The sequence below is a fragment of the Danio rerio genome, chromosome 2 (genome assembly GCF_049306965.1).
Source record: "Danio rerio strain Tuebingen ecotype United States chromosome 2, GRCz12tu, whole genome shotgun sequence".
NCBI lineage: Eukaryota > Metazoa > Chordata > Actinopteri > Cypriniformes > Danionidae > Danio > Danio rerio.
This window is the reverse complement of record NC_133177.1, coordinates 23,468,144-23,483,680: the sequence shown is the minus strand read 5'-3', so window position 1 is coordinate 23,483,680 and position 15,537 is coordinate 23,468,144. Positions and strand designations below refer to the sequence as shown.

The following is a 15,537-nucleotide window of genomic DNA, read 5'->3' as shown; positions in this document are numbered from 1 at the left end:
TAGCTTAAAAAGGCTAAAACTTTTAACCTTACAATGGTTTAAAAATTAAAAACTGCTTTTATTCTCGCCAAAATAAAACAAATAAGACTTTCTCCAGAAGAAAAAATATTATCAGACATACTGTGAAAATTTCGTTGTTCTGTTAAACATCATTCGGAAAAAAAATTCAAAAGGGGGGCTAACAATTCTGACTTCAACTATATATATATATATATATATATATATATATATATATATATATATATATATATTTTTTTTTTTTTTTTTTTTTTTTGGGTGAAATATCCCTTTGAATTGCACTTTTGATCAAGTTAAAACAAATTTAAATGTAATTTTTGAAGTGACAAAATATCTTTTAAAGAAGGAACTGATTTGTTAATCTAAAACTCAAAATATTGTTGTTAATGATGTATGCAGTGCGAAATTAAAATAATAAATACATTTCTCAAGGTTTGCCAAGATTTTTTTGTACACAGTGCAATTTAGCAATATATTATTGTATACATTTTTCATCTGCAGTAATATAAAAATGTACCCAGGATTCAAAATTAGTATATTATTTGCAGCCCAAATATTTAAAAAAAAGGTATTACTTTATGTGGGAATATTTTTGTACTCACCTATTATATAGTTCCAGATCTGTATTAACTTTTTACCTTAAAACTATTTGTACATGCTTATACTGGATATAATGGAAATTGGATTTGTGCTTTGATGCTTCATTTAGGCAAGTTGCTCAGTCTTGTTCCTGATGATTGGCAAAGATTCCAGCCTCCCACCTCTGGGCCAGGGCACTTTTCCGTCTGACTCGATGGTAGGGTGCTTCAGGGAACTAAAGGAAAAAGCTTCACCTGTAAAACTGCATGCAGTTTCCAGTTTCAAGGTGAAATGGGTACAGATTGATGAGATGTCAAAGACGTGAATAAAAAACAGAAAAGTATGGAGCTGATAGTATGGCAAAACAATCTGAATTTGAATTTTGTTAATTTGAATTATAAAAAATGCAATTAAATAAAACTGAATATTATGTGCCATTAAAAATGTTTTGAATTTGAATTTCTTAACTTAATATGAAACATCTGAAATTTAAGCCAACTGAATTTTAAGTCAGATTTTTTATAGACGTATTTTCAAACTTCTGCTCTGAATTCATATTGCAGATATTGGGTTTATAAAAATACAGTTTCAATTTTTCAAGATAAAAAAATTCAAAACATCAAATTCAATATTCTAAAATTCCAATCCAGAAATTCAGATGGTGAATTTAAGATTCAGCAGAAAGTTGGTCAGGGATGATCAACAGGGAAGAGTAGATGATCACCAAAAGGTCAATCAAAGAGCTGCATGAGTTTGCAGGCGTTTGTTTGGCTCATCAGGAGACCATTCAGGGGTCAGCTATTTTCAATTGTTTGTGTAATAAACATGCATGCTTCAGTGATTTAAACAAATATGTTTAATTCAATTACATCTCATTGGTTATTCAAACGTACTTAAGCTTTTTGTGTTTTGAGGGATAAAGAGCGGATTCTGACCTATATTGTAACCAAGTGTGCCGCAAGCCTGCGTTTGAGTGAAGGTCTCGGCCGTAAGATCGCCTCCTGGGGGCTGGCTGCAGTACAAGTCATAAAGCCCGCCTCCTCTGTGTTAATGAAGGAGACTTGAGCCCAAATAAAAAAATTAATTACACTTGCAATAAACTGTCCCGAAAGATGGTTCTGGTCGATTAAGGCATTGGTTATTGTGCTGAAATAGGTGCAGATGTTCATTTTTGTAAACAGTTTGTTTTTAGCAGTAATTTAATGCTGGGCGTGTCATCGTGATTGACAGCTGTGATTGACAGTTTCTCAAAGCAGCGCGTCTGAGCATCGGCAGGAGACTGAAGTGTTATTATTCGATTTCTGTGTTATTTTACCATGACAAAATGAGTTCAGCAGTAAACTACAGTTTCTGACATACATGATCCTGGTGGAACACTGTTTATTCGCTAAGGTCAGGGCTTTTTTCGGGCTTTATTAGTTTGCTGATACACGTACGCCTAGCCACCCAGATAGCAAAATACACTGGGGCCAGTTCCAGCTAGATTCCAGCCGAAGACTTACCCCTCAGAGCTCAGACTGACTACCTCTGCTGGACCTACTCCGGATGCCTGGACTCACTGCCCGAATCCAGCCCGAGTCAATCGAGCCAGATGCGGCGGCCGAGCGAGCTGGCGCTGCCGCATGCGAGCCGGAATCAGCCCGCGACGCCGCGAGTAGGTTATGCGCTGCGGACCGGAGCTGGCGCGATTGAATATATAAACCCTCATATTTGTTACCGTTATTACATCCATTTGTGTTGATAAGACAGCAAACGCATGCTGAGAAGTTCGGGGGGCGTGGTTGATTTTACATAAAGCGTTTGGTTGGAAGCTCGACTCCGCTCATTTTCGCGGCTCCTCCTCTGGCTCCTTCAGACAGTCCTTCTGCGCATGTCAAGGCTCCAATTTCAGCGGTCTTTTGCGACAGTTTGTGCCCGTCAAGCAGGCGTTTTGCCCTCAAAGCGTTCAATGGGAAAAGGGGCTGTCGCGTCGTCCATATTTTTTACAGTCATTGATTGTAACCTCTGAGGGGTTATTTCAACAGACACAGGGCTTTTCCAAAGTCAAATTTAAGGACTTTTCCAGCTCTTTCCAGGTGCACTTTTAAACTGTTCCAGAAATTAACAACTGTGGTAAATTACATATTTGCATGGACACACTTCTTCATCAAATTATGTAAGATGCTATTTGTTACAATATTTTATACTACAGCATAGCATATAGTATAGTATCTGGTTTTGAATTTTAGAATATTGAATTTGATGTTCAGAATTTCATACATTTTGAAAACTTGAAACTATTTTTACAAACCCAATATCTGCAATCTTTGAATTGAGAATGGAAGTTTGAAAATATGTCTATAAAAATCTTAGTAAAAAGATAAGGAATTCAAATTCAAAACATTTTGAATAGCATATAATATTTAGCTTTATTAAATTGCAATTGTCAAAAATTTATATTGACAATTCAAATTGTTTTGGCATATTATTAGCTCCATATTAAAGTGCATTGCAATGGAACAGTTAAAGATGGTACATGAGACGACAAAATGAAAAGTATGTAAATTTTTACAAAAAAAAAAAAAAATCTGTATATTTGAGGCACAGCAAACTTCAAAATAATGTACCTTGTGGTCACAGGACATAGCAGATCGATCCATTTTGCGTGTCTTCGATGGAGAGGAGGGGGATGACTTAGATTTTGCTGCTACATCCCCTGTAAAATGTCCAAACAAAAGAAAGGACACTTATGAATTACCAAACATCAGTAAATATTGTACTGCAGAAGTCTCCAGGCCTGCTCCTGAGTAGATACCATCCTGAAGATTTCTGCTCCAACCACAATCTAACACACCTAAAACAATTTATACACTCGCAACCCAAAATAGCTGTGTTAACTAGAAAATAGCACTAACATTTTACACAACTTAAAACTAAGGAGCCTTAGTTAAATTAAAATAGAACTACACAAAACTTTAAGCTATATGTTAATTCTACTAGGGCTAAATTAACATATAATTCAAGTTAAGGGGAAGTAAACAATGACTGAATTAACACGCAAAAGTTCTATCATCATTTACTTATCCCACACTCAAAGTTTGGAACCACTTTAGGGTGAGTAAACTTTCATTTTTGAGTGAACTAACTCTTTAAGTAAACTATTTGGTTTACAGTTGAAGTAACTTGATAAATAGGTATGTTTGAGCAGATCTGGAACTGAAGTCTACATAATTGGAACTCAGGAGCAGGGTCGGAGACCCTTGCTTTACTTGTTTCCATGTTACCTGATCGCTCGTAAGTGAAATTCTGCAGTTGGCTGGGGGACACAAGCACTGTGTCGTATCTCTCCTTTACATATAGCTGTGCTCTCTGCCTCCTAAGCTCCTCTTCTCTTTGCTTGACCAACTTGATCTCCTGATCCACCAGAGACTGGGTGCTGTGGGAGCGCAGTTTGAAGAAGGGATTGTTTTGAAACGTGCTCTCTTGAGTCTCCTGGCATGCAGTGCTCAGGCAGAATTCAGAGGCACTTCGAATGATGAGATTGGACGTCTCTAGGATGATGACGTTGTTCATGTCTGATGGCCATTCTTGGAAGCTACTTGTTTTTGGAGAGAGCAGCCCACCCTTCCCTTTTTTCTGTTGGCTGGTGGGGTACGAATCCGGTTCTAGTATAATGACATTGTTGGCAGTCATTTCATGGTATGTGGGACTTTTTCCAGAGGATGCGGTAATTGACAAACTTGGAGTTCTTGCACCAGGAGACCTCTGAGACCTGCACCTGTCCTCTGGTGTGTCAAACATCCGTCCTCTCTCTCCAGGCTCTGATCTGCTGTGTTGAAGAACGGCAGGCCGAGGTTTACTTTGCATAGAGTCACCAGAAGACATCTTTGCCATTGCTCTCTCCCGTCTGAAATTCTCCTCTCGTTCAAGAGCTTCACGGATCTCCCGCTCCACTGGAGTCTCCGGCTCATCATAAGGGGACCTGTAGCTTGTGTCATCTAGACCGGAGTCCTCTGAACAGGGGCTGAACTGAGTGTATTGGTAATCCCCAAGGCTAAGGCTTTCTATGTCAGGGTCTCTTCTGGGACGATCAATGTTGCGGACAGGAGTGTACATGAAGCTGTGTCCACCCTGGCAAGATCCCGGCTTCACCATTGGCCGGTGCACCAGTCCCCTGGTTTGCTCTTCCATCTCCTGCCATTGCTTGCGAGTCACCCTGAAATCCAAATGCTCTGTGCTGACATTCTCACTCTTCATTTCCTGAATCACGCAGAAGTCTTGTGGCAACTTCTTGTCGAGTTCTGAAGTTGAGCAGGACAAACGCTGCAGGCTGTGCTTGGTAGTTTTAGCAAGCTCTTCTTCATCTTCCGCAATTTTGGTTAAGCTGCAGTAATGAACAGTAGACTCCAGAGAAATATCTTGCAGCTCACATTCGGTTGGACAATCTGGTTGTTCTAGAATCTCGGTTTCATTAATACTCAAAGCCAAAGCTTCATCTTCAGCATTGCTGTTACTCACTTCATCGTCTTCTTGTGTTGCTTGCCCTTCCAGGTTTATCTCTGCTTCATCCATGCCCAAGAGATCTTCATTATTTTCAGCCTCTTCCTTGTCGACTGCTGGTGGAACTACAGACCTCCACGGCTCCTCAGCATCACTATCTGATGAAATGATGGCCATCTCCACAACCAGACAGTCACTTAAGTTGTCTTGATCCATATCTGGACAAGATTCATTCGGGACTTCAGAAATCACCAGCCCATTCATTTGCTGCTCTAGCTCAGGTTCTTCTTGCGGCTCCACCTTCTCCTCTGGTACTTCCTGTTCTTCCTCCTCTGGTACATAAGTGTTGTTTATTTCCATTTCTTCTTCTGGTTGGTCATTCATCTGGGGGTCTTCATGAGACTCTAAGGTCAATGATTCTGTGTCATTTGCTTCTGGTTCGTTGACCTTAAGCATAAGGCCTTCTTGAGAGTCTTTGCTCCCATCAGATTCACCTGAGCTGTCACATTCATTGCTTATGGCTTTGTTTTCCTTATGCAGATCTTCATTTTCTTGCCCATCCAAGTCTTCGTGGGGGTTGCTCTGTCTGGTATCCAGGCACTCTGAGAAATATGCAACAAAACAGTCATTCGCGTCCTCTGTGAATTGACATGTCTGGTCCTCTGTACACCCAGGATCCATTTTACAGTCTGTTAGATCAGCCATTTCTGAAAGCTGGTTGGTCTCCATGGTGACTGCTTCAGAGAGGTATTCCTGCTCTTTCTGTTGCTGATTTACAGAAGTCTCTTTGCCTTCATTTAATTCAATTCCATATGACCTTCCCACACCAGCTGTGGCTCTCTAAGGAAGTCACAATGGGGGGAAAAGTTTGTTTAGAATTAAAGAAGCACTAAGCTTATAAATACGAATGACAAATGCCAACTGTTTTTCCTCTTTGAAAAGTATGTTGCCATTAGGATAGACATTTCACTAGAAGATCCAGCCTTGTTTTTTTGTTTTTTGTTTTTAGCAGAAATGCGCAATGTCATTTTAGTTTATCAAGTTGTTCTGGGATTTAAGCTGTAAGGTATAAGTGAGTGGATTTCTGAAATAACTATGGGAAGTGGTTTCTATGTCATTTCAAAATGGGCTGAATAGGTTTTAGAGTTGCCTCAAAGAAAACCTGAGTTGCAAAATCTGGGATTTCCAAATTCTGTTATAAATTTACCTCTCGGCTACCTCAAATCAAAGACAGTTATAATCACGGGATGAGGTAAAAAAGCTGGATAAATAAGAGAGACACATCAACATCCCATGCTGAGGAAATGGAAGAGTTTGAAGGTCTCTTATCTATTATGCGAGTAAGTTTTCACCACAAAAATCAATAACAACAATTTCAAAGGCTGCTTTTACACTGCAGATCTTGATGGTCAATTCTGATTTTGTGATTGTATCCCTTATTTTGTTGACCTGCTTACGTTATCTTTTAAACATAACTTGTATACAATTGTCTGCTTTTACACTGCACATGGCAAAGACGCAATGACTCAAAATAAAAAGAGTGGGCGCTGACTAACAGCTGATAATGAAAGGATGCTTTTTTCTCCATTCCTGTATTTAATCTGTTCGCAGTGTTTAATTTTTAAAATTCTTTTTTTTTTTACTACCCAGAAGGCACACAACATCATAACACGGTAATATTAGGTTAGATTTAGATCATGACATCAGGTGACCAAATTTCAATGTCTAGCCAGCGTCTAAGGACAACGTTATTTTGATGTCCAAAAATGCTGTCAAATTACATTGATATTTGGTTGATTTTAGGTTGTGATGGAAAGTGACCAAAATCCAACGTCTTATAGATGTCATAGTGGTTACATCCACACAACTCCCTGATTTGAATTTCCAAACAAAATCCAACGTCTCCACGACATTGGGGTAGATTAAGGTACAACATCAATATGACGTTATGACAGAAAAGGTCTCATCTTCTCATCTGGTCATCTTCTTTAAATCTTCGCTTTTTTTAAACCAGTAGTCATCGTAATGTCTTTTTTATGGTATGATTTACGCATGTGAGATATGCAGCAGTGTTAATTTAGCCTATATACTTTACGTGGCGGACATTGTGCACTCTCTCTCCTTCTCTCTCTCTCTCTCTCTCTCGCTAACATGCTTAAATACGTGTGCTACATGACAATATAAAATCTTTTTTGTCCTAGCATTTGGGACTGCTGATGTCTGTTCCAAAATGTAAGCGTCAGGGTTGATGTCATTCACTGGGGTTTTTTAACGACACGCGACTTCCTCTGACAGATGAATATGCAATCTATCTTACACTGCAAACACAAGGACACAGATCGGATTCATATTGGATAAATTTCCACATACTGTATGAACAAGGCCTGAATCTGGTTTGAGTAAATCGGATTCCATGTGATTTTTTTGTGGGCCATATTCGATCTGTGCCACATGGGAGAAAAAAAAAAATGGAATTGGGCCACTTGAACCATTATGTGTAAATGCAGCCAAAATGATCTCTTTTCATCTGAAAAGTGACCAAAAACACTTCATTATGCTTCCAGGGTCAGCAGATGTCAGTGTCACTTTTGAAAAAGAAACACCACATGCTTGCACCACATGCTTGCACAATCACAAATCTACAGTCCAACATTATTGTTTTACTTACAGTACAAATACCTACAGGCTGAACACTAAAACTAAATATGCAAGCATGTGATAGTATTCTTTAAATAAAACAAAATAAGGTTTTTGTAATGCAGACTGGATTAAAAATGACATTTTGTAAGGTTTGCATTTTCATGCCCCTAAAATGTTGTAATGCAAATAATTGAATAATTGAGACGCAAAATGAGATAGTAAAATATAATCAACAACGAAAATGTAAATGAAAACTGTAAATAAAAACTGTAAATGAAAAAGCTTATTTATTGACTGTCTCAGTCCTATCACTTTAAAATAACACTGTACATCTCTATATATTTAGGCTAAATCACCTCTTTATGTATGCCTACTTATTTGTATGTATGTCTGTACTTTCATTTCAGTTGTCTTTTATTTCTTTAATCTTAATTTTCAAAATGAATCCTCATTTCACTTTGCAAGTTTACAATGATAATAAAGCTTGTTAACAAGTTTTAATGATTAATGAAGGAATTATGATGCTTTGTTCCACTGTTTCATCTTCATTTACATGTAGCAGAGTATTTAAAGCTGTGGGCTATATCTGTCTACTTGCATCCAGTCCCCTGGCAGCATAGTCAAAAACTGCAGTCAAACCAAAAAAAACCCAAAAAAAAACACGTTATTACTCTTTTAGTACAAGTCGCGGTGGTAATGCTTCTTTTAAAGTGTCACCCACTGCATATATTTTTTTTATTTAAAGTACTATCAGTGTAACTACAGCAAAAATGATAATGTCACATTCCTGTTTCCTATCACTAAATGTGTCCTTCCCCTTCTCTGATCATATTGTCATTTCGTATGATACTGGGGTAGTCATGATTTATTGGCAAGATCTGATTTCAGAAGGTCTGTTTTGCTGTTTTTTTTTCACTGAAAAGTAGTCGTTGCCTGGCAACATGTTCTATTCGAGGAGGCTGTGCTGTTTATTATACAGTATGAGCCAACACAGCTCCACAGTCAGAGACAGCCTCATCTAAGCACCATGCAGGTTTATTGGGGCTATCAGCCTGAGTTTATTCTGAAACATACAGAGAGAAACAAATCTATTGCAAATATTGAGCGAATAGGATGTTCTTTTATGCATGCCTGCTGGTGCTGTGACCGCCATTAACCCCGGAGCCACCCTGCCCGTTTTGGAAAATACATTTCTGATGTCTAAACATCATCATGCCCACTTTGCCAGAGGTGGAATTCTGCAGATACCAAAAATGATGTCATCAGAAGTTATCCAATAGTGCTGCGTTAAAGTGATAGTTCATCCAAACATGAAGATGTTTGAAGGACTAACAACCTAAGTCACCTTTCACTTCAATGTTTCCATTCATCAAAAGTGAATAATAACTGAATGACAAATATCTTTCAATAGAATCTAACATGGATTTGCTTTGTGAGGTGGTCCTTTTAAATCAAATTCTCTCAAATATAATAAATGGCAAATTTAGTAAATTTGATAAGTAAAATGATTTTTATTATTATTATTATTGTTATCATTATTATTATTACTATCATTATTATTATTAGTTATGATAATTAGTATATGTTGTATATCTGCAGATAAAGAATGCATACCAATCAGTTATGAAGTAAGACAATGCAGCTTCATAACTCTTTTTAAAGACACCGGACACTCTGCAAAACACGACAGCACAAACGCAGCACACCGAATTCCTTCATCATTCCCTCTTTATTCGTGCCTTGCGCATGCAGATTCTCGCCAAAGCAGATGCGGATGCAACAGATGCATAATTATTTTTGATACATACCAGCAGCTTTAAAAAGAGGAGCCAAACGGATATCATCTCCAATCTACCGCAATACGCACATGCCTGAATTAGATGCACAAATAACGAGAGTAACCAAATGGCGACGCGTCGCGAGTAATTCATATGGTTGAACTCGACGAGGGTAAATCAAGACAGATTCCTGAACAGACCTATCGATCCGCCAGCAATTGTCAAAGGTGAAATAGAGCGGATAGAACAGATATTGACAGAAACCAATGCAACTGAATGCCTGAGCCCTGTCAGCATTGGTTTCACTGAGCTCCAGCGCAGCTCTGTCCCTCTGGGCGCCCACTCTTCTCTACCAAATATCGAGCGCTTGATTTTGCCCACGCAATTTTGAACATGCAGTCCATATTTTGACCAAGGTCATTTTGCGACATTAATCTTATAATTACAGCTCTGGAAAAAAAATGCACCACTTTAAAGTTGTTTTCACTTATTAATTGTTTTATTTTGTTAACGTAATTTACACACAATATTGTGTGTTAGTGTGTCTACTAAACTAAATTCTATAAACATTTGCAAGAAACATATTTCAGTTACAGAAATACATTATCAAACAATGCAAAAGAAACATTACATTAAATCCTGTTACACTGGTAAATAAATGGCATGCCAATCTTAAAACATAGGACTTATAGATTACTCCAAGTGGTTTCATTTCCTCTGGAAGGCATTGATGCATCTCATTATTCTTTTCTCATTAATTGGTACAAAATACTTAAGATTCATTCATTTGCTTTTCTTTTTATTAGTCCCTTTAATAATCCAAGGTCACTACCTTGAAATGAACTTATCCAGCGTATCCAGCACATGTTTTACGCAGCGGATGCCCTTCCAGCTGCAACTCATCTCTGAGAAACATCCATACACTCATTCACACTCATTCACTACGGACAATTTAGCCCACCCATTTTACCTGTACTGCTTGTCTTTGGACTGTGGGGGAAACCGGAGCACCCAGAGGAAACCCGCAAATGCAGGGAGAACATGCAAACTCCACACAGAACTGCCAACTGACCCAGCTGAGGCTCGAACCAGCGACCTTCTTGCTGTGAGGTGACAGCACTACCTACTGCGTCAATGCGTTGCCCCAAATAGGGATCAGATTAATTATATTTGTCAACTCTGTTACTGTGAAATTACAGTGAATTTCCAATTAAATTTTAAAACAACAACTTAGTTTTATACATGCCATGGGGTATCTGGTTTAAGGTTAGCTGGTTTGAGGTTAGCTGAAGTATAACATGACTGAATATGTCAATTCTGTCAAGGTTTTAACAAAAATACAATAAATTACAATAGTAATAGATTCAGTTCACTTTAAAGTACACATTTCCTGTATGTCTTTTCACTTAAAAAATAAAAATATGTAAAATGCTTGACATGTATCCACAATTCTAGAATTAGTCATGGCCACGTTTTATTTTGATGGTCCATTTGTTAAATTTAAGTTATATTGCATCTACATGCCAGCTAATTCTCATTAGATTATAAGTAGACTGTTAGGTTGGGGTTAGGGTTAGTGTAAGTTGACATGTACTTGCAATGTTTCTTATAATCACACAAATGTCGAAGGAGCAGTATCAACAGGTATTAAACAGACAGTCCACTAATACTCAAATGGACCATCAAAATAAAGTATTACCTTAGTCATATACATTTAAGGCATAATGCATATCTGAACAGATATCGCATAATAACCGGATGTTTAGGACTCCAATGTATTAAATCGGTTTTAATCACATTTAATGGTTTATTTAACAAAAACAACTGGCTGGATTTGCATTTTGTGACTGATCCCATATAATCGAATGAAAAATATTATTTCGAGTCTAAATATTTTAGTGTTTCACTGAATGTAAGGCTTCCATAAAGAATCTCATTGCTGGTGTCGTGTATGTGTTTTCAAGGGAAAAGATCCTGAGGGTTTACTTGCTCTGAATCATCTGTGCTGGCATTGAAAAACCACCTCTGATTTTAAACAGAAAAGTTAGTAATGAGTAATGAGTAGTGGTCACTTTTTTCTTAGACTCTAAGCCTGATCAGTCTTCATGAACAGTTGGAGTCAGTATTATTAGCCCCCTGAATTATTAGCCCCCTGTTTATATTTTGCTCAATTTTTCTTTAGCACATTTCTAAACATAATAGTATTAATAACTCATTTCCTATAAGTGGTTTATTTTATCTTTGTCATTATGACAGTAAATAATATTTTACTAGATATTTTTCAAGACATTTCTTTACAGCTTAAAGTGACATTTAAAGGCTTAACTAGTGTAATTAGGCAAGTTATTGTTAAACGATGGTTTGCTCTGTAGACTATTGAAAAAGTATAGCTTAAAGGGGCTATTAATTTTGTCCTTAAAATGTTGTTTAAAAAATTTAAAACTGCTTTCATTCTAGCTGAAATAAAACAAATGAGACTTTCTTCAGGAGAAAAAATATTATCAGACATACTGTGAAAATTTCCTTTCTCTGTTAAACAACATTTGGGAAATATTTAAAAAAAAGAAAAAATAAATAAATATCAAAGGGGGGCTAATAATTCTGACTTCAACTGCACATCATCATCATGTTTTCTTTTTCCAGGAATAACCCAGAATTCAGTATTACTCACCTGCCACATCTGTTCTGCCGCAATGATGTCAGATTCAACCTTTAATCATTGAATAATTTCCCCATACAACTAAACTTACAGCGCACATGCCTTCATCATGAAATATGCAAGGGTGAAAGCTGGCAGTGACTCAACATTCTGTTGACTACCATCCATAAAATGCAAACTTATCCCATCTGGGATGATCTGATTGCAAAACTGACAAAGGTAAACATCTTTGGATGTTCATAAGCTCTTTTACCGCCCTCTTTCCAGTTTAAATCTGCTTGCAGACTAGCATGGTTAAAAAACAACACCAACTGCAAGTTTGGTGAAGGATATTCTATCTGTTTACTGCCTGTGTGTGTTTCTCTCTCTCTCTTTTTCCCCCATCCTCTGTGTTTGTCACTTCCATCCCACACACTTGACGGAAAAGCAGCACGAGTATCCTACACTACAACAAACTGAAAATGCAACACAAAAAATTGCATAATCTATCCCGTTCTCATAATTATCATCTGCTTTCATGAACATCCCACTACCATACACTAAAAAAGTGGCAAAGAGTGTCAATCTGACCCCTTTTCAAACTCAAAAGACGCCGGTTCACAATGATTCATCTCTCCATCTCCAAACTGACAGACGTCAGACAGTACAGTATGTTATTCAATAGACATCAATAGAAAAGTTGAGAATGTGAATACTCACCGTGAGTGCTGGAGCTGCTTTAACACTGGAGGTCTCGTTTCTTCCTGTGCATGTATGTGTGTATGTGTGTGTGTGTTAGTGTGTGAATGTGTGTGTGACAGAAGCTCTGATTGAATGCGTGGGATTCGACCAATGGCAGCACAGTAACTCCACTGACAGACATGACAAGCTCTCTCATACACACAGGCGCATATAGGAGAACATGTCTAAAAATATATTTGCACAGAATTCTCATGGTTCTGACAAAAAAAAAAAAAAACTGCTCGCTATAGCTTGCACTAGACGCCCGCTATCAGACAGTTTGCTGTAAGTCGTCGGTGCACTGAATCAAATACAGAGGCTTAAGTGTATTAAGGGATCAGCTTTAATCTGATTTTTTACATAACTCTACTATCGCTTTCACAAGACTACAGTGATGAAATAATAAAGGAAAAGAAAACAACATAATTTTTTGTCCAGTTTCTGTTAGTTTCTCATAGTACAGCCAAATAATAAAATTAATTAATTAAAAATCGTATATACTCACCCTCATGTTGAAAGAAATTCAGAATGATTTTTCTAAATACAAATTTTTTTGCAGATTGTCCAAAACTGCACTTTTACACCATGGAGATTTAAAATAAAATAAGAGAACAACCTATAATATCCTAAATTTTAAGGTCATTGCTTTGTCCGGTTTGAATTTCTCTTAACAGGGCTAAAATACCAAGGTAGCAACTAATTCTGGCCCAGATTTGGCAAAAAGCTGGCAAAGCAGGTGCTCGTCCGGCACTGGCATACTGCATGTGGGCCAAACATGGCCTGGGTTTGGCAAAGGTGGCACCATCTTTAGGGCGGCACACTTGGGCCAGATATCAAATGTAGAATTTGGACCAGATATTAAAATTTTATAAGTGGGTCATGTAAGTTTGGCCTATCATGACCCACTTTTAAATTATTTTTTAATAAAGCAAAAATTCTGCCATTCGGGTCTCTTAGAGAAAAAGCACACCCATAGCAAATTCATTGCAGTCGTGACACACCGAGAGGGGTCTGGATGCAGACTTGGTGCAGTGCAATCAGAGCTGCATCTAATGCTTTTTAATCCGCTTACCTAACCCCACCCCTAACCCTACCCGTCACAGTGACGTCACTCACTTCATTGAGTGCATTGTGTCTGACATTGCGTCGCTGATAAAGGCTGCATCCAGATACTATTGGACACACCAACATATCTGACTTAGTTCAGACCCAGTTATGGGTTGCTACCTTGGCTGAGACTTGGCCCAGATATGGTCCATGTTTGGCCCTTGTAGGGAAGCCAGACTTGGTCCAATCGTGCACCATAATTCAATGCGGCAAACAGGCCAAGCAAAAGCTGATTGTGTGGGCCAGATCTGGACCAGAGAGATTTTACTATGTGGGTAGCTATTTTTAAGCATACACTACCTGACAAAAGTCTTGTTGCCTATCCTGGTTTTAAGAACAACAAACAATAATATTAATAAAAACTTGACTTCTAGTTGATCATTTAGTATCAGAAGTGGCTTATATGAAAGACCTCTAGATTACACTTATTTTACCAATGATCATGCCTTGATTTTTACTTGTTTAATTAAGGCAGTAAGGTCTGACTTTGTTTAGACAAAGTCTTGTCACTTAACAGAAATAATGTACAGTATAGAATATAAAGTTATAGTGCAGTGGAAAAAGAATGAATATTGTGTATGACTCTCATGAGCTCTGAGGACTGCATCCATAAATCTCTGCAATGACTTAAATAACTTATAAATAAAGTCATCTGGAATGGCAAAGAAAGAGTTCTTGCAAGAGTTCCTCAAGAATCTTTAGATTCATCTTCAATGCCTCCTCCTTCATTTTAACCCAGACTTGCCCAATAATGTTCACATCTGGTGACTGGGCTGGCCAATCCTGGACCACCTTGATCTTCTTTGCTTTCAGGAACTTTGATGTGGAGATTGAAGTATGATGAGTGTTATCTTGCTGAAGAATTTGCCCTCTACTGTGGTTTATAATGTAATGGGCAGCACATTGTCTTGATAACTCAAGATGTTGATGTTTAGACTAAAGAAACAGCTTGGTGCTGGTGTGTAATGTATTGCGCCTGCTGCAGCCATGGTATGACAGCAATCTTTGGACTTTGAACTTATAAATAACTTATTACTCATAATTGTGACTTTAGCTGAATATTTCTTATTTTATTTTAGCAAACTTAAAACCAAAATAGGTACATAAAATATAAACTACGAAAATGTTTTTATTTAAAAAGCTAATAAAATGACAAAATACAGAAACACTCCAAAACCTGAACATTAAAATTAAACTAAATCTATCTATCTATATCTAAATTTTTAGCAATTCTCAGTATAATGCAATATAGTTTTTTATTTAATTTATCATTATTAGCATCTGTTGGAGTTTTGTATTCCATTTGGTTGTTCATATTGTTGTCATTCATCAGCTGTAAAGCAATACTCTGTGTTCCCAATACAGTATGTTGTTCTTTTCAGCTGTTTTTGTTATAGTTTTGGTGGTGTTGACTATTTATATTATTTTATATTTAAAACAATTTTCTTACAAAATATATTTATTATCCTAATTGTTATCTTCCTTGGTGTAAACAAAATGAAAAACATCAACTAAAATGTTAAACTAAAACATTTAAAATGTTACATTTTAAAGGAC

General features: G+C 37.3%; 1 protein-coding gene across 5 annotated transcripts; it reads right to left on the bottom strand.

The window, feature by feature from the left end:
• Positions 1-273: 273 nt before the first annotated feature.
• Positions 274-12,929, bottom strand: si:ch211-153l6.6. 5 transcript variants are annotated; one of them, XM_073924800.1, is made up of 4 exons: positions 12,853-12,929; positions 3,861-5,916; positions 3,204-3,292; positions 274-859 (listed from the first exon to the last, which is right to left on the bottom strand). In XM_073924800.1, the coding sequence occupies exons 2-4, from the start codon at positions 5,803-5,805 to the stop codon at positions 848-850; spliced, it is 2,046 nt and encodes a 681-aa protein (XP_073780901.1). In that variant the 5' UTR covers positions 5,806-5,916; positions 12,853-12,929; the 3' UTR covers positions 274-847. The 5 variants fall into 5 exon arrangements, 4 of the variants coding, with proteins under 4 accessions (XP_073780901.1, XP_005163409.1, XP_073780881.1 ...); XM_005163352.6 differs by having other exon boundaries at positions 274-832; XM_073924780.1 differs by lacking the exon at positions 12,853-12,929 and adding an exon at positions 9,525-9,819.
• Between the last annotated feature and the right edge of the window lie 2,608 nt (positions 12,930-15,537).

Bases quoted from the DNA above. Each gene is read 5' to 3' on its own strand.
- si:ch211-153l6.6 (XM_073924772.1), bottom strand. From the start codon at position 9,647: ATGAATTACTCGCGACGCGTCGCCATTTGGTTACTCTCGTTATTTGTG. The intron at 5,917-9,524 runs GTATGTATCAAA...TGACTTCCTTAG, and splicing joins TCCTCTTTTTAAAGCTGCTG to AGAGCCACAGCTGGTGTGGG. The intron at 833-3,203 runs GTACATTATTTT...TTTTTCCTTTAG, and splicing joins CTATGTCCTGTGACCACAAG to TTCCCTGAAGCACCCTACCA.